Source organism: Salmo trutta, chromosome 1, assembly GCF_901001165.1.
Source record: "Salmo trutta chromosome 1, fSalTru1.1, whole genome shotgun sequence".
Lineage (NCBI taxonomy): Eukaryota > Metazoa > Chordata > Actinopteri > Salmoniformes > Salmonidae > Salmo > Salmo trutta.
This window is the reverse complement of record NC_042957.1, coordinates 34566050-34584973: the sequence shown is the minus strand read 5'-3', so window position 1 is coordinate 34584973 and position 18924 is coordinate 34566050. Positions and strand designations below refer to the sequence as shown.

Below are 18924 nucleotides of genomic sequence, written 5' to 3'. Positions count from 1 at the left end.
GGGAAAATAGGACGGATCAGATAGATACCAGTGTTGCTGTTAACAGCACAACTTGTATGAGAACTTCAAAAAATGATCCCTATCCTTTTCATATCTCTTACTAAAATGTTCTAATGGCCAAATTGAGAGAGAAATCATATATCTTACTTTGCAAAATGAGCAGTTGAATTACGTCACAAAGAGAAATTGCATACCGATGTGGAAAAAATTATCAAGCCATGCACTTTCTAGTGAGCATTTAAAATGGCACTTACCTCTACAGGGTCAAGATGGCCTTTGCTCGATGTCTGGTTTGGTAGCATGAAGATAACTGTATCCTCCTGGCAGTCTCTTGGTGTACAGATATTAAAAGCAGATAGTACAGCTAAACAGAGGTTTATGGGTTTACTAATGCCAATAAACAATGAAAACCCAGGCATGGGTCCAATACAGACATACAGTATCTTGCTTACAGTGCGCTTGAAAAGAATGCTTCCATGTTAAGAAATGTGGGATGGTGTGAAATACACTATATATACAAAAGTATGTGGACGCCCTTCAAATTAGTGGACTCGGCTAATTCAGCCACACCTGTTGCTGACCGGTGTATAAAATTGAGCACACAGCCATGCAATCTCCATAGACAAACATTGCCAGTAGAATGGTCTTACTGAAGAGCTCAGTGACCTTCAACGTTGGCACCGTCATAAGAAGTCAGTCAGTCAAATTTCTGCCCTGGCTCAGCCGAAAAAAATCAATAAAAAAAAACACACTAACGAGTTCCAATCTGCCTTTGGAAGTAACGTCAGTACAAGAACTGTTCGTCGGGAGCTTTATGAAATGGGTTTCCGTGGCCGAGCATCCGCACACAAGCCTAAGATCCCCATGCGCAATGCCACGCGTCGGCTGGAGTGGTGTAAAGCTCGCCGTCATTTTTACTCTGGAGCAGAGGAAACACATTCTCTGGAGTGATGAATGCATAGTACCAACTGTAAAGTTTGGTGGAGGAGGAATAATAGTCTGGAGCTGTTTTCCATGGTTTGGGCAAGGCCCCTTAGTTCCAGTGAATGGAAATCTTAACGCTACAGCATACAATGACATTCTAGATGAGTCTGTGCTTCCAACTTTGTGGCAACAGTTTGGGGAAGGCCCTTTCCTGTTTCAGCATGGCAATGCACCCATGCACAAAGCGAGGTCCATAAAGAAATTGTGAGTGGCTCAATGGAAGCAAGTCCCCGCAGCAATGTTCCAACATCTAGTGGAAAGCCTTCCTAGAAGAGTGGAAGCTGTTATAGCAGCAAAGGGGGCGACCAACTCCATTTTAATGCCCATGATTTTGGAATGAGATGTTTGACGAGCAGGTGTCCACATACTTATGGCCACGTAGTGTACCTAATTAGTTTAATATTTCCAAAAACAAATTGTAATAATTAATAATATTAGTAATAATAAGAAAACAAATAATAATACTGACAATAATAATAACTTGGAACTTAGTAACTTGAGCAATAAATAGTTACAGTATGCATTTTCAAATGAGCAGAATTGTGTATGTGTGGATGACTACCACTGCGGAAGAGAAAATGCTTTAGAATGAGCAGTGAAATGCCTGGTGATGATATTGAATTTCTACCACTAAAAAAACGTCAAAAGCTATTTCATTCGTTCGAAAAGGACAAAGAAGTGATTGTATTGTAAACACACCGCTTGACATAACCTTGTTTACCATGTGACCAACCTAGTACAGAATAGGTCAATGTTGTTTGATTATCAAACACAGTATAATGACAAAGAACTGAGTAGCTCAGAGATTCCATTACCAGGGAACAATGGAACATTGCATAAAAATGTGGAATACAGTCTCCTGAACAGACGTTGCATAACAGGATAGACAATGTGCTAATGTGTGGTTTTCAATACATCAACACAGTGATTGAAAAAAATACAATTCGTTCTAATCAGAATTATGACTCAATCAGGGCCTCGTTTCCCAGAGCCTTCGTAGCATTAAGATAATTGTTAGAACCTTCTTACGATGTATCTTTAGTAGCTGAAGGGTTTCCTAGAGCCTTTGTTAGTAACGTGGCTCTTACAAACCTTCATCTTGACCACTCATATAGCATCGTTGGATGTTTTTTGCCCTTCCTCGTCACATTAGTCACGGATATCCTCTAAACATAGCCTAAACATCTTGATTCTATCCGTCTGACAGTGACTGCCAATAACTTACAATACCAAAAATACAAAGTTGCTAAAGTATTTGAAATTGTTACAAACAAGTAAAGGATAAAATGATTCTTCAAATGAAAACTGAGCTGACTATATTAAAAGATACATGGGCTACATGTATATCAGCTCTTTGAATCATATTGAAATAAATTTCATGTTCAATCAATTGAGTTCTATTCTGTGTCTAGGCTGTCTCTAATATTTCTCTCAATGTGTTTCATGATATGAGACAAATCAAATTGTATTTGTCACATGCGCCGAATACAACAGATGTAGACCTTACAGTGAAATGCTTATTACAAGCCCTTAACCAACAATGCAGTTTTGGAAAATACCTAAAAAAAAGTAAGAGATAAGAATAACAAATGATTAAAGAGCAGCAGTAAATAACAATAGCGTGGCTATATACAGGGGCTACCGGTACAGAGTCAATGTACGGGAGCACCGGTGTCGAGGTAATATGTACATGTAGGAAGAGTTATTAAAGTGACTATGCATAGATAATAACAGAGAGTAGCAAATAGTCTGAGTAGCTATTTGATTAGCTGTTCAGGAGTCTTATGGCTTGAGGGTAGAAGCTATTTAGGAGCCTCTTGGACCTAGACTTGGTGCTCTGGTACCGCTTGCCGTGCGGTAGCAGAGAGAACAGTCTATGACTAGGGTGGCTGGAGTCTTTGACAATTTTTAGGGCCTTCCTCTGACACCGCCTGGTATAGAGGTCCTTGATGCAGGAAGCTTAGCCCCGGTGATGTACTGGTCCGTACGCACTACCCTCAGTAGTGCCTTGTGGTCGGAGGACAAGCAGTTGCCATACTAGGCAGTGATGCAACCCGTCAGGATGCTCTCGATGGTGCAGCTGTAGAACCTTTTGAGGATCTGAGGACCCATGCCAAATTTTTTCAGTCTCCTGAGGGGGAATAGGTTTTGTCGTGCCCTTTTCACGACTGTCTTGGTGTGCTTGGACCATGTTAGTTTGTCGGTGATGTGGACACCAAGGAACTTGAAGCTCTCAACCTGCTCCACTACAGCCCCGTCAATGAGATTGGGGGCGTGCTCGGCCCTCCTTTTCCTGTAGTCCACAATCATCTCCTTTGTCTTGATCACGTTGAGGGAGAGGTTGTTGTCCTTGCACCACACGGTCAGGTCTCTGACCTCCTCCCTATAGGCTGTCTCATTGTTGTCGGTGATCAGGCCTACCACTGTTGTGTCATCAGCAAACTTAATGATGAAATTGGAGTTGTGCCTGGCCGTGCAGTCATGAGTGAACAGGGAGTACAGGAGGGGACTGAGCACGCACCTCTGAGGGGCCCCATGTTGAGGATCAGCGTGGCGGATGTGTTGTTACCTACCCTTACCATGTGGGGTTGGCCCGTCAGGAAGTCCAGGTTCCAGTTGCAGAGGGAGGTGTTTAGTCCCAGGGTCCTTAGCTTAGTGATTTGAGGGCATTATGGTGTTGAATGCTGAGCTGTAGTCAATGAATAGCATTCTCACATAGGTGTTCCTTTTGTCCAGGTGTGAAAGGGCAGTGTGGAGTGCAATAGAGATTGCATCATCTGTGGATCTGTTGGTGCGGTATGCAAATTGGAGTGGGTCTAGGGTTTCTGGGAGAATGGTGTTGATGTGAGCCGTGACCAGCCTTTCAAAGCATTTCATGGCTGCAGACATGAGTGCTACGGGTCGGTAGTCATACAGGCAGGTTACCTTAATGTTCTTGGACACAGGGACTATGGTGGTCTGCTTGAAACATGTTGGTATTACAGACTCAGACAGGGAGTGGTTGAAAATGGCAGTGAAGACACTTGCCAGTTGGTCAGCGCATGCTCGGAGTACACGTCCTGGTAATCCGTCTGGCCCTGCGGTCTTGTGAATGTTGAGCTGTTTAAAAGTCTTACTCACGTCGGCTGCGGAGAGCATGATCACACAGTCATCCAGAACAGCTAATGCTCTCATGCATGCTTCAGTGTTACTAGCCTCAAAGCGAGTATAGAAGTAATTTAGCTCATCTGGTAGGCTCGTGTCACTGGGCAGCTCTCGGCTGTGCTTCCCTTTATAGTCTGTAATAGTTTGCAGGCCCTGCCACATCCGACGAGCGTCGGAGCCAGTATAGTATGATTCAATCTTAGTCCTGTAATGACGCTTTGCCTATTCGATGGTTCTTTCGGAGGGCATAGAGGGATTTCTTTATAAGCTTCCGGGTTAGAGTCCCGCTCCTTGAAAGTGGCAGCTCTACCCATTAGCTCAGTGTGAATGTTGCCTGTAATCCATGGCTTCTGGTTGGGGTATGTACGTACAGTCACTGTGGGGATGACATCCTCGATGCACTTATTGATAAAGCCAGCGACTGACGTGATGTACTTCTCAGTGCCATCGGAAGAATCCCAGAACATATTCCAGTCTGTGCTAGCAAAACAGTCCTGTAGTTTAGCATCTGCTTCATCTGACCACTTTTTTATAGACCGAGTCACTGGTGCTTCCTGCTTACATTTTAGCTTGTAAGCAGGAATCAGGGGGATAGAATTATGATCAGATTTGCCAAATGGAGGGTGAGGGAGAGCTTTGTACGCGTCTCTTTGTGTGGAGTAAAGGTGGTCTAGAATTATTTTCCCTCTGGTTGCACATTTAACATGCTGATAGAAATTAGGTAAAACTGATTTAAGTTTTCCTGCATTAGAATCCCCGGCCACTAGGAGCGCCGCTTCTGGATGAGTGTTTTCCTGTTTGCTCATGGCGGTATACAGCTCATTGAGTACGGTTTTAGTGCCAGCATCGGTCTGTGGTGGTATGTAGACAGCTACAAAAAATACGGATGAAAACTCTCTAGGTAGATAGTGTGGTCTACAGCTTATCATGAGATACTCTACCTTACGCGAGCCAAACCTTGAGACTTCCTTAGATATCGTGCACCAGCTATTGTTTACATAAATGCATAGTCCCCCTGCCCCGTGTCTTACCAGAGGCTGCTGTTCTGTCCAATCTGCTGTACTATCCAACATGTGCCCAATCTGTGATTTAATGCATTATTTTTGGATAAGCATCTTAAGGCACTTGTTGGACGGCAGCAGGCCTTAAATCTTGGCCTGTGTGTAGTTGGTGATGAGGCCGTCCAGGTCGGCTGGAGGGTTGATGGCCGGTTCCAGGGTTAGGTCGAAGAAGGGCAGCAGAATAGCAGCCAGCTCCTGGACCACCTCCCTGGAGTTGAATCTGGAGTGGGACCACTGGTCTGAGTGGTAGTGCCGGGGAAACTTGGTCAGAGGCCCACCGGCACGGATGGTGGAGTCGCTGGTATGGAAGGTGGTGTCTATGACCAGTCGACCATCGTACACCAGACAGGCATTGTTGTTGGACTGAAAGGCATCGTAGTTCACCCCTTTGGAGGAGAGGTTCATGAAAACCCACAAGAAATCAAGGATGTGAACAGTTTTACTAAATTTGTATCAAAATCCTTTTCTACCATTTTACACTGCTCATAAGAGGATGAAATCGACAATAAAAATGGACAATAAGAAAACAACAATGATTGAAGCACTTTGGAGAAAAAAGACCACAAAGCACTTTTGTACAATCCATTTTAGAGCTCTCTTACACAATTCACTGAATCAAGTATGAGGTTACTGCACCCTAGTAAGAGCCCCTCTTTTCTCTCAGAGCTGTTGAGTTGGACTTAAAGAGCACTCCAGCCTGAGAGGTTGAGTGTCACTGGTGAAGGACACGAAGGTGATTGACTCAGGGTTCTGCCCGTCATTCATCTGGGCCAGAAAGCAGTTGTGGTGAACATGGACCCCACTGTTCTCCAAGGCCTTCTCCACCGTGTGGTTACTGAAGCATGAGCTGGGGCTGCAGCTAGAGCCTTCATCAGTGGGCAGGTGGATACGAAAGCCTTCAACACCCAGGCTCAACAGAATCCCCACACAGGTGGACACATCGATGGTGTTGCTGTGATGATGGTATTACCTGTCGTGCCAACATAAAATCTAGACATTCAAACAAAGAACAGTGATTGAATGAACGGTGAGCTTGATGCAATTTACAATCACAAAAAGAGGATTGGTTGAAATCTATTACAGCCAACCAAATTACTCAGACGCTATGTGGATGGGGAAGATCAGGTCACTTGGCAACAAGGGGGCAAGGCAACCAAACAAAGACTGCCTAATCTTCTCCTTGTCAGTGAAGAGCTGTTGGGGGGGGGGGACGACGACGAGATGAGAGCATCTATCCCAGTGACCTCTGAATTCTTACAGCTCAGCCTCTGTATGTACGACATGCCTTGGTGATGAAAACACAATTATGCTAATAATGACAGCAAAAAGAGGATCTAAATGAGTTTAGCCTTAGTGAATGGGTCCTTTGATGCACAGGCTTCGGAAGTGACAGCTTTCTGCTCGAGGTAGGCATTCCTACCCTTGGGCGTATTATCTTAAATGGGAGGAACAACAATGGTTGCGTCCCAGTTGATTAGAGCTTGTGCCTGAATAAAGTAATTTATTTCAAATCACTTTTGTAGAAACAGAAAGCAGTTTATTGAAGCCCCTCACTGTTTTCCAGTTCTTTTCTGTGCCCCTGTCCATGGTGCTGAAGTGGATAGCCACAGCAAAGCCACTGCATAGTACAATACTGCCAGTACACTTTAAACGCATGCTATATTTCTATCCTTTATATTCGTATTATTCCTCCTTCCTCTTCTTATTCTTCCATTCCTTTCAAATTTTTTGAGGGGGAATAAGGAACAAATAAAATACAGCCATTTTCAACACATTTTCATTCTGTCTACAACATTCAACTCGTAGTAACAGTAATTTGCATTTTGTAATGATATCCTCCATAATGAACAGATCCCCTAATTAGTGAATATAATAGGCTTAATCTGGATCACTGCACATCTCATATTCCTTCAGAGGAAAAAGATTAATTCCACTTAATGACATCAGTCTTTTCATCAGCAGAAAACAGAAAACCTTTTCTCTGCCTACGTTCCAAATGGCACCCTATTCCCTTTATATTGCACTACTTTTGACCAGGGCCCATAGGCTCTGGTCAAAAGTAGTGCGCTATATAGGGAATAGATTACCATTTGGGACACAACCCTCAGAAATTAATATCACCCTGTAAATGGAGGGAGATGGAGGAGGCAGACCTGGTTGAGAGAGATGAAAGATTTCCCCCTTCTCACTAATTACCGTTATTATTCATATCCTATTGAATAATGGCACATCAGTGGAAATTAATGTAAAGGGGTTATCATGCCTTTAGCACTTCCTACACACAGTACATACAGTGCATTCGGAAAGTATTCAGACGCCTTGACTTTTTCCACATTTTGTTACGTTACAGCCTTACTCTAAAATGGATTACATCGTTTTTTTCCTCATCAATCTACACACAATACCCCATAATGACAAAGCAAAAACAGGTTTTAGCAAATGTATTAAAAGTAAAAATACTGAAATATAACATTTACATAAGGACTGTCACGTCCTGACCAGTAAAGGGGTCATTTTGGTATTGTAGTTTGGTCAGGACGTGGCAGGGGTGTGTTTGTTTTGTGTGTTTCGGGGTTTTGTTGTATGTTCTATATTTTCTATTTCTATGTTCCATTCTATGTTGTGTATTTCTTTGTGTTGGCCTGGTATGGCTCTCAATCAGGGACAGCTGGACATCGTTGTCGCTGATTGGGAGCCATACTTAGGTAGCCCTTTTTCCACCTGTCTTTTGTGGGAAGTTGATTTTGCATAGCTGTGAGTAGCCTGCAATACTGTTCGTTCGTTGTGTTTTGTTTATTGTTTTGCTGGTTCACGTTAATTAAAATATGATGAACCCAACCCACGCTGCGCCTTGGTCCCCTCTGTCAGACGATCGTTACATAGACCCTTTACTCAGTACTTTGTTGAAGCACCTATAGCAGCGATTACAGCCTCGAGTCTTCTTGGGTATGACGCGACAAGCTTGGCACACCTTCATATGGGGAGTTTGTCCCATTCTTCTCTGCAGATCCTCTCAATCTCTGTCAGGTTGGATGGGGGGCATCGATGCACAGCTATTTTCAGGTCTCTCCAGAGATGTTCGATCGGGTTCAAGTCCGAGCTCTGGCTGGGCCACTCAAGGACATTCAGAGACTTGTCCCAAGTCACTCTTGCATTGTCTTGGTTGTGCGCTTAGGGTCGTTGTCCTGTTGGAAGGTGAACCTTCGCCCCAGTCTGAGGTTCTGAGCGCTCTGGAGCAGGTTTTCATCAAGGGTCTCTCTGTACTTTGCTCCGTTCATCTTTGCCTCGATCCTGACTAGTCTCCCAGTCCCTGCCGCTGAAAAACAACCCCACAGCATGATGCTGCCAACACTATGCTTCACCGTAGGGATGGTGCCAGGTTTCCTCCAGACGTGACGCTTGGCATTCAGGCCAAAGAGTACAATTTTGGTTTCATCAGACCAGAGAATCTTGTTTCTCATGGTCTGAGAGTCCTTTAGGTGTCTTTTGGCAAACTCCAATCGGGCTGTCATGTGCCTTTTACTGAGGAGTGGCTTCCGTCTGGCCACTCCACCAGAAAGGCCTGATTGGTGGAGTGCTGCAGAGATGGTTGTCCTTCTGGAAAGTTCTCCTATCTACACAGAGGAACTCTAGAGCTTTGTCAGAGTGACCATTAGTGACCATCATCTTGTTCACCTCCCTGACCAAGGCCCTTCTCCCCCGATTGCTCAGTTTGGCCGGGTGGCCAGCTCTAGGAAGAGTCTTGGTGGATCCAAACATCTTCCATTTCAGAATGATGAAGGCCACTGTGTTCTTGGGGGACCTTCAATGTTGCAGAAATGTTTTGGTACCCTTCCCCAGATCTGTGCCTTGACACAATCCTGTCTCGGGAGCTCTACGGACAATTTCTTCGACCTCATGGCTTGGTTTTTGCTCTGACATGCACTGTCCGCTGTGGGACATTACATAGACAGGTGCGTGCCTTCCCAAATCATGTCCAATCAATTGAATTTACCACAGGTGGCCTCCAATCAACTTGTAGAAATATCTCAAGGATGATCAATGGAAACAGGATGCACCTGAGCTCAATTTCGAGTCTCATACCAAAGGGTCTGAATACTTATGTAAATAAGGTATTTAAAAAAAAAAAATTACACATTTTTTCATTATGGGGTACAGTGTGTAGATTGATGAGGACCATTTTTTATTTAATCCATTTTAGTATAAGACCGTAACGTAACAAAATGTGGAAAAGGTCAAGGGGTCTGAATTCTTTCAGGAGCTAGCCTGGTTACTTGTCTGTTTGTGCCACTCCTCAACATTTGCTTGGCATGACAAGGAGTGGCAAGGACTGGAACGATGGCACAAACAGACTGGTACACAGGCTACATTCATACCCTCCAGCTCTACAAAGTTCATCAGCAGTCACTGGTAGACTGTCACACAGTTGCGGTGGTTGTTGAGGGTGAAGAGGTTGGATGGGACGGGCCCAGGGTGTATCTACGGCGGGGCTAGGAGCTGGCTGTTGGGAGGAAGCTGGCTTATGTCCACACCAGCGGGACAGGGAACCTAGCAGGGATGAATCTAGAAATCCTCACAGCAATCATTCAACATTGTGGACGTAAAAAGAAAAAAGTATGGTATGTCATCAGTACAGCATCAGGGCGTTGAGAAATTATGACGATTATGTCGAAATAATTTGCTCTATAGAAACAGAGGGTTCTATTTTCGTCTGGCGCTAAGGAAGCGTCAGCGTCAAATGCACGTTCGTCTTTTAGTCGTGTAAAAGCGGCCGCTTTTGACATTTTCCATCCAAACACCAGGTTTGGAAATGTACCTGTGTATCATCAGCTCACTTGAGCTGAGGTGGGAGGGGTGGCAATATTTGAGGTTTGTCCTTAACAAGCGCAAATGTGACAATTTCATGCAGTGCTAATGGGGAGTTTTAAGACCCACAAAAAGCAGGTCTTAACGGTAAAGCAGTTGATAAGGGTATCATGGATTTTGAGAGCGGAAGCGAAGCCTATCCAGCCTTGACACTCAGTACCCATTGAAGGAATGATGTGCCTTTTGTGCCGGTGAATCTCATATTTAGAAACATAAAATAAGTATTTGTTTCCCCCCCATTTCGTTTAATAAAAATAAAAAAAGATAATGAAGCATAGCCTCCCCTCATTTAAGCCTGGTTTAGCAGCATTGGTTTGTCTTTTTATCTTGTCCATTAGCTAAGTAGCCTATGAATAAAGGGTTATTACTGAGAGTGCTTTGAAGTATTTCGAATGTTTTTTCCCTTTTTTTATTATTCACAATTCACATAACTGCATTTCGCTTGTTGAAGTAGGCTATCCATCCCCATTTTCAAAGAACGCACCTCGTCTGATTACCAAAGACAAGCTCCTACAAACTATTCAACCTATAATGCTATATCAACGGCAGACTTTTTTGAGAATCTGCCTCGCACATAGGCAATGATACAATTGACAGGAGCTAGTATTTTGTGTAGACATGTGAATGTTATACATAAAGAAATGTAGGCCTACAGTGCCACGAGAGAAGCGGTATATGATATCGTGCTTCTGACCCAATCCTATTTAGAAATATTGTTGTTTGTTTGAAAAACAGATTTGTTTTTCATTTAATTTGATTAAAAAAAAACACACTTATTATAAGGATTCACTGCCCATGAGTTTATAGACGGATTGGTTGTTTAGTAACAAAACCGAGGCATGCTCAGCTATCGGGCGGGGTAGGCTTAGACTGTTGACCGTCATGTAAACTATTTTGTCTCCAAATGTTAATTGAAAACATAAATACATTTGCACCATGACCACTTGTTGTCTCTCCAATACATCGTTAAAGTTGTTGGTTATCTAGATAGCTCATTTTTGCCATATTAGCATTGACATGAGTCAAAAAGCACCTCAAAACAAGACATGGTATCAATAACATGATACAACGCGCAGAAACGAGCTACCTACGATTCCCCACATGGCAGCTTCTTGTCGTTGTTGCTAGCTCTCTGACCGTTCAGAATCGTAACACCGCATGGCCTTCTGCCTCGTGGATGCGCACTCATCATGTTCGTGTTGTCAGCCAACCCGTCTATGGTGAGAACATACATTGCTCGAATGCAATGCAATTTTGTCTGCTATTTCTGGAGAAGTGCAAATACGATCTGTAAGATGGTTCCACGAGGTTTATAAAACATTACATTTGCAAGCAGTATAATGGAGAGTGGACATTCCCCATTTGTCTTTAGAATGGATCTTTATCCAGCTCCTATGAAAAGTTGAGATGTGCGTAAAACCCTCCATAGTCTTAGTTGCCTTGTCTGTATTATACGCCCAATTATGGGCAATACGTCCAATTATGAGCAATTATGGTGCCTGTAACTGTGTTTAGACATAGCCTATTTAAAGCAAGTTCTTGTTTCGTCAATAGCTTAGTTCATTTAATCTTGATGATGGACTACTTTTGCCATGTCCATGTCCAGATGGCAATTTACAGTAGGCCAAGCCCCTATATCAGTGTGAATGCTATAGCCTATGTTTAACAATGTATTTCCATATTGAAGCATTGCAATTAGAACAATGTGGACTTCAAACATGTTCAACATTAGCAAATATGGGGAAGGCTATTTAATGAACTAGGCTATAATGGACTAACATTTGAATTGGAATTGATGACAATGGAACACATTCAAAAAAGGTAAATACACAACTTGAAGCAACCACATATTTAGCCATGGAGCACGTTCTGATTGGCCAGTCAGGGGCCAAGCCTCGACACACCCACAACTTGCTTATTCGTCACAATCTAGTCCTTTAGCGCCACCGCCAGCTATTGCACCCATAATTACTGGTAAGATTTACCATTGCACTTTTTAAAATAGAGCACTGAGCGTGCTTTTCACCTGACACTATTACATAGTAGACCAGAAGTGGCAAACATCCGGCCCGCGAGGGGGTCCAATTCAAACTTAATATACTTTAAAATAACTAAAACCAAATCAGAACAGTTTCTTGACATTGTTCAGCTCGCTAATAATCGACTAAATGAAATCTAGACAGTCAGGGAGCATAGAAAATAAATAAAAAATATGGATATTAAGAGGACACATTTTTTTTCTCAAATTTTGTCGGCGAGGAAATGATCATTGCGGATCTCACTGAAGACTGAATGCGGCTCCCGAGGCAAAATTCATTTGTCACCCCTGTAGTAGACCAGTGTGTTATATTTCCCTCTAACCTGGTACTGCTGGCCTGTATAGAAGATGAGGTGATCATAGGGCACCTTCCTGCCCCCAGACACCAGCACGTGCTTGACTGCCCTGTCGATGCCCACCCTCTTGCCCGTCACCACGTTGATCCAGGAGCGGAGAGACAGCTGGGTATGGTCACTGTCACAGTAGCCATGGCTGTGGGTAGTGGACAAGGAGAGTGGAGTTAGTCAGCTTGGCACAGTCTACAACAGATGTTCATTATGTAGTATGTTAAAGCTTTTATAGAGCCTTCTGAAAGGTGTGTTTGATAGGCAGATACAGTATATATTCTGTGTCTGGGTATTATACATTTGTAGTACAGGCCATTTCTGTGTCCATGAGATCAAGATGATTCCCAAGCTCTGATTTCCATTGACATTGATGACGACAGTCTTCCTTGTAGACCTTGAACGATAGTAAGGTCAGCTGCAGGTATCTCATCTTGTGGACAGGAATCTCATCTTTTCATTGGTGTAGTAGCCCGGAAAGCCTTGCGTGGAGATCAGAGTCATGTTATTGAACCTGCAGGTGTGGGCTGGAGCAGGAAAGAAACATAACGATTTCTGGGAAGATGACTTTGCTTCTGACAACTCAGTGGCCTTCAGCCAGCCTAGGAATAATGCATAGATAGATTAACAATGTCCAGTGCAGAATACGAGAACATATATTTTCTGAGAAATGATGACCTCATCGTACCTAAACCCAAATGGTCTTGCCCTGATGATCAAATGGGTGTATTTCGGCAACAGTTATCTCAGAGTTCCTGTTCCCTTTTGCAGTAGCGGAAAAATCTAATACTCGACATGCTGTACATTGGTTCAGGAAGAACAGAGGGAATCACAGAGATATGAGCTAAGGCTCTATCTGCAGTGTGTTGTTATTCTCTGAGAGCTGAGTGACAGGGCGCAGATGCATCTGAATGCCTCCATCTAATACCCTTATTGCATTTAATCTACATCGGTATACATTAAAAATCCTTTATTTTCTAAGCCTCATAGTAAAAGCCCTTCCTTTGTTTTGTCTGGTTTTGTCCCCAGCCTGTAGTGTTCCTCTTACGCGTTTACTATCAGGAGTGTAAAAGGTCTCTTGTGATGTAAATGTCCTCCTTTGTTCCGTGCCAAATGGACATTATTCCCATTGGTGATGCAACAGAGAAAGCCTCAATGGTGCTGAGTGAAAAGGAGATGTACACTGGGCTGAGCCATGTCATGGCAAGCTTTAGACCGCCTGCAAGTCTGCTGCCTCTCTCTTGGAGGGAAAGTGATTGATCTTGTCTAAGTTGCACATTTGTGAATGAAGTGGAAAAAAATACCTTTTCATGCAACACAAACAGATGTGTCAGCACAATACTTATTACAACCCTTTAATGTCAATAGATTTTAACACTCGGTTTGATGTATAGAATAAATAACTCAACCATAGTCTTTGTTCACAATGGCAGCCTAATCCAGTGTGTTCCCTTTCAGTCAGTCAACTTCGGTACCACATACTATGGGGTACCACATACTATGTTCGCACTCTCGCGGCTTCGGTTGAAGGATCTACAGTCACGCCTGCCAAAGGTCAATGAATTCCGCGCCTCGCTGTGAGCCCCGCCTTCCACAGGTGATAACAGCGAGGCTCGGATTCATTACTTCAATTACACCTCAGTGTGCACACTACTAAAACAAACAATTGGAACACGAGACTGTTTTACGTTGCGCCAACTAAAATGTCCCTTAGTTGGCGTGCTCAGCCACTGGAAGTTGTGTGCTGAAGTTTGTATGATTCTTAAAAGTTTCCTAATAATGAACAATTAGTTATTCTTGTAAATGATTGGCCTGGCTATAGCAATAAGTAAGATGGCTAACGTACCTGAAGACGAAAGGTAACAAGCTGGGTTCGTTTTTTATTTGTATTTAACCTTTATTTTACAAGGTAAATTGACTGAGAACAAAATCTCATTTACAGAAACGACCTGGGGAATAGTTACAGGGGAGAGGAGGAGGGGATGAATGAGCCAATTGTAAACTGGAGAGGATTAACAACCATGTCCCAATGAATTCAAAGACACTCACGTTGATTGTCTTGTATGGCTCGGTGCATGCTCAGGCTGCCCTCGCTCAAATCAGTTTGTGTGCAAGACTAGGGGACGGCTGGCAATGTTCCCCTACTAATCCGTGGCACAGGTTCTCTTCGCAATAGTGTAACATTCTTTAGGGGGCTTTGTGTTTCCGGTAGTGACTTCCTCTCCCGCATGCACGTACCTCGTCTGAGTTGCGGGACGCAGAGATGGTTTGGGTCGTTGCTCAAGTCGATTGTCTCCTGGTTTCTGTGCGCTCTGTCACTGATCCTACCTACACTTTCGAGACTAGGCTAGCTAACAAGTGCTGCATCACTGAGGCAAGCTAGCTACAACTAGCTATTTGTACCTCCCCACGGTAGAGTTGCTTGGGTAGCTCTCTTGTTTAGCTAACATAGTGTTAAGTCGCTTGGTTATTCTAAACGGACCGTGATGCGGTCAAAGAGGCTGGCTAGCCTAGCTTAGACTAAAGAGCCTCCTCTATTTTGTCACCAAAGCCCCATATACTACCCACCACTGCGACCTGTATGGTCTCGTTGGCTGGCCCTCACTACATATTCAACGCCAAACCCACTGGCTCCAGGTCATCTATAAGTCTTTACTAGGTAAAGCCCCGCCTTATCTCAGCTCACTGGTCACCATAGCAACCCCCACCCGTAGCACGCGCTCCAGCAGGTATATTTCACTGGTCATCCCCAAAGCCAACACTTCCTTTGGCCTCCTTTCCTTCCAGTTCTCTGCTGCTAATGACTGTAACGAATTGCAAAAATCACTGAAGCTGGAGTCTTATCTCCCTCTCTAACGTCAAGCATCAGCTGTCAGAGCAGCTTACCGATTATTGTACCTGTACACATCCAATCTGTAAATAGCACACCCAACTACCTCATCCCCATATCAATACTTACCCTCTTGCTCTTTTGCACCCCACTATCTCTACTTGCACATCATCATCTGCACATCTATCACTCCAGTGTTAATGCTAAATTGTAATTATTTCGCCTCTATGGCCTGTTTATTGCCTTACCTCCCTAATCTTACTACATTTGCACACACTGTACATAGATTTTTTTATTGTGTTATTGACGGTTCGTTTGTTTATGTGTAACTCTGTGATGTTGTTTTTGTCCCACTGCTTTGCTTTATCTTGGCCAGGTCCCAGTGGTAAATGAGAACTTGTTCTCAACTGGCCTACCTGGTTAAATAAAGGTGAAATAAAATAAAATTAAAATAAATAATAAATAACATCTGCTAGCATGCATAACTCCCACTGAAAGAAACTTACTAGCGTTCCCCTGGGAATATGGCAACCCCATTCCTATTTTCAATTCCTGGAGTTTGAGAAAGTAGAGAGAGCAGGGCTTGCATGTTCCTCCGATGAGGAATCTGCACTGCGCCACAAAAAACATTGCTGTGATGACAGTGCCCCCACATTTTGTTATGTCAAACTGGGTGCTACATCAGCCATTGCCAGAGTCCTCTGTGCCCACAAGGGGGCCGGGGTTCATGCAGGCTATACAATCTCACTGTTACGATCGTTGTTGGAAGGATTGGACCAAGGTGCAGCGTGGTAGGCGTACATCTTACTTTATTAAATGAACAACAAATACAAATGTAACGTTTAGTACGGCTAAACAGCACAGTACCAAAACAAGATCCCACAAACTACAGGTGGGAAAAAGCTGCCTAAGTATGATCCCCAATCAGAGACAACGATAGACAGCTGCCTCTGATTGGGAACCATACCCGGCCAACAAAGAAATAGAAAACATAGATTGCCCGCCCTAGTCACACCCTGACCTAACAAAATAGAGAATTAAAAGGATCTCTAAGGTCAGGGAGTGACACTCACGGAAACACGTCTGTTGGAAGCTTGTCTATTTTTAATGCCGCTCTCATACCCCGCGTCCCATGGTGTTCACGGGGTTCAAGGTGTAAATCAATCTCCCCATCGTGGGAGTAATAAGTTGGGAGATTCACTCTTTGTCCATAAGGGGGCACCCCTCCTCATAGGTGGCTCATTACTGGGATTCATTGCTGATTCCTGCCTGTAGCTCACTATTCCCTATGAGGTGTCTAGTGATACAGGTTATGGGCCCTGTATGCGATTGGTGGTTGGTAGCGCAGTCGAGGGAACAAGCAGTGTTGAACACGACAATGCTATTATCCAACACACAGTCTCTGGGATTCATATGAACCTCGAAATGGTCCAGTGCTGGGAGCCAGCCGGTTACCGGAATGAATCTTACCGCCTAAAACGAGTGAGGCTCATTGTGACAACAGTACTGCCAATCGGGGACATCCCTGATCACCGGAGCCCTTGTGCCCAGAGTGGGCCGGGCTTTAGGCTAACCTTGGCACAATTTTAACAACCTCGAAGTTCCACAGTGTTCACTGGTGTCAAAGGTGTTGTCTCCCACATGTGAGTTTGATGGTTGTCAAGAGTGGTGGAAATGGAAGAACAACCAATCTCTCCCAGGCCACAAAGTGGTGTCTTGTCCATTCAGATGGCACTTCACGGGAGGCTCGCTGTCTCCTCCGTCCAGTGGCGCGCATGTGTAGTGTCACCGTTGATCATGTGAACAGTGATGCCAGGGTACAGGCTACAATTTATTGTGTCTCCCCCACGCTTTCTTCTGTTCCCCTCACAGCTCCGTAGGCAAGCACCATGGTCTTGTAGCAGATGCGAGCTTCAACTGGAAGCCAGTGGAGTGTGCGGAGGAGCGGGGTGACGTGAGAGAACTTGGGAAGGTTGAACACCAGACGGGCTGCGGCATTCTGGATGAGTTGTAGGGGTTTAATGGCACAGACAGGGAGCCCAGCCAACAGCGAGTTGCAGTAATCCAGACGGGAGATGACAAGTGCCTGGATTAGGACCTGCGCCGCTTCCTGTGTAAGGCAGGGTCGTACTCTGCGAATGTTGTAGAGCATGAACCTACAGGATCGGGTCACCACCTTGATGTTAGCGGAGAACGACAGGGTGTTGTCCAGGGTCACGCCAAGACTCTTAGCACTCTGGGAGGAGGACACAATGGAGTTGTCAACCGTGATGGCGAGATCATGGAACGGGCAGTCCTTCCCTGGGAGGAAGAGCAGCTCCGTCTTGCCGAGGTTCAGCTTGAGGTGGTGATCCGTCATCCACACTGATATGTCTGCCAGACATGCAGAGATGCGATTCGCCACCTGGTTATCAGAAGGGGGAAAGGAGAAGATTAATTGTGTGTCGTCTGCGGAGCAATGATAGGAGAGACCATGTGAGGATATGATCTCTCCTATCATTGCTATCATCCGCATACATTGGATGTCACTGCTCCCTGTGTAGCCCTACATTCCGTGTGCTCAATACCCAGACTGGCGCATCTGATGGGGGCAAGTCTGGGGGGTCTGCCATCGGCCATTTAATTTAGTATCCATTTGGGTCGGGTTGTGGCGTGATTATATTTCCCCATAGTATGTTTTACCGAAGTTGACTGACTGAAAGGGAACGTAACGTTATGACTATAACTACTGTTTCCTGAAGGAGGGAAACAAGGTACAACACCTCTCTGGCCCAGCGCTGCCCGTTCCTGGGCTCGGTGAAGAGCGTTATTAATTGAAGGAATGAATCCGAGCCTCACACTTATTACCTGTGGAAGGCGGGGCTTCCAGCGAGGTGCATTTTTCATTGGCCTTGACAGGCGTGATTGTAGATCCTTCAACCGAAGTTGCGAGAGTGCGACTCCCCCATAGTATGTTGTACATTGTTTCCTTTCTTCAGGGAACAGTAGTTATAGTCATAACGTTACTTTTTCTGGTGAACAGAGAATAATCGGAGCTCATTTCAATCCAACTTTCCGTGTTTAATCTGAGCCAGAAGGTGGGTTTAACTCCCAGCACTGAGGCATTAAGGCCTGTGATTGGGCTCTGGACACAACCAAATCACCAGCTCCTTGGCTTTCTGTCTGTCTGTTATCAGACGCTGACAGACGGCCGCTGTGACCCCGGCGCTCCACTCCCCCCACACCGCTGACCACCAGGCAGAGAGGCAGAGCAGCCCCACCACCTCTTTATCTGACTGCCCTGTTCCCCCCCCCAACTCTGACCCTGTCGCACTGAGTAATGGAGGAGGGGGGTGGGCTGGATGGAGGAGGATGGAAAGCTGGAGGCCAGCCGTTTGGGTTGGCCTGATAAGGGGGCCCAGCAGGGCCCAAGCTGATCCATCACTCAACCAGGCCCACTGCTAGCAGAGCCTCGCCATTATTTTAGTGGACACTAACTGCCTCATTAGTCAAGTCATTAGTGACAGCAAACACAGATCGCTGCAGAAGATCCCTGACAGGAGAACAGTGGAGTGGCTAATTAAAGGGCCAGCGCTCGGCCCTCCTGAATGCCAGCCCCAGGCAGCTGTGTGCCCATCGCCCCGCCGCTCCTGCCTGCCAACCCCCTCCCTGCGTTAT

At 44.8% G+C, this 18924-nt stretch overlaps 1 protein-coding gene across 1 annotated transcript; it reads right to left on the bottom strand.

Annotated features, from left to right (window-relative positions):
- Positions 1 to 5273: 5273 nt before the first annotated feature.
- Positions 5274 to 18146, bottom strand: LOC115192125 (cilia- and flagella-associated protein 61-like). Its single transcript, XM_029750326.1, has 5 exons — positions 18115 to 18146; positions 12417 to 12585; positions 6320 to 6383; positions 5871 to 6085; positions 5274 to 5597 (listed from the first exon to the last, which is right to left on the bottom strand). Exons 1-5 carry the CDS (start codon positions 18144 to 18146, stop codon positions 5274 to 5276), a joined length of 804 nt encoding a protein of 267 aa, XP_029606186.1.
- Positions 18147 to 18924: the final 778 nt, after the last annotated feature.

Excerpts from the sequence above, each read along its gene's own strand:
- LOC115192125 (XM_029750326.1), bottom strand. The coding sequence starts at position 18,146 with ATGCACCTCGCTGGAAGCCCCGCCTTCCACAG. Across the intron at positions 6,086-6,319 it reads CCTTGCCCCCTTGTTGCCAA|GCTTTCGTATCCACCTGCCC; the intron begins GTGACCTGATCT and ends TGGGTGTTGAAG. Across the intron at positions 5,598-5,870 it reads TCAGGCTGGAGTGCTCTTTA|TTCATGAACCTCTCCTCCAA; the intron begins AGTCCAACTCAA and ends TTCTTGTGGGTT.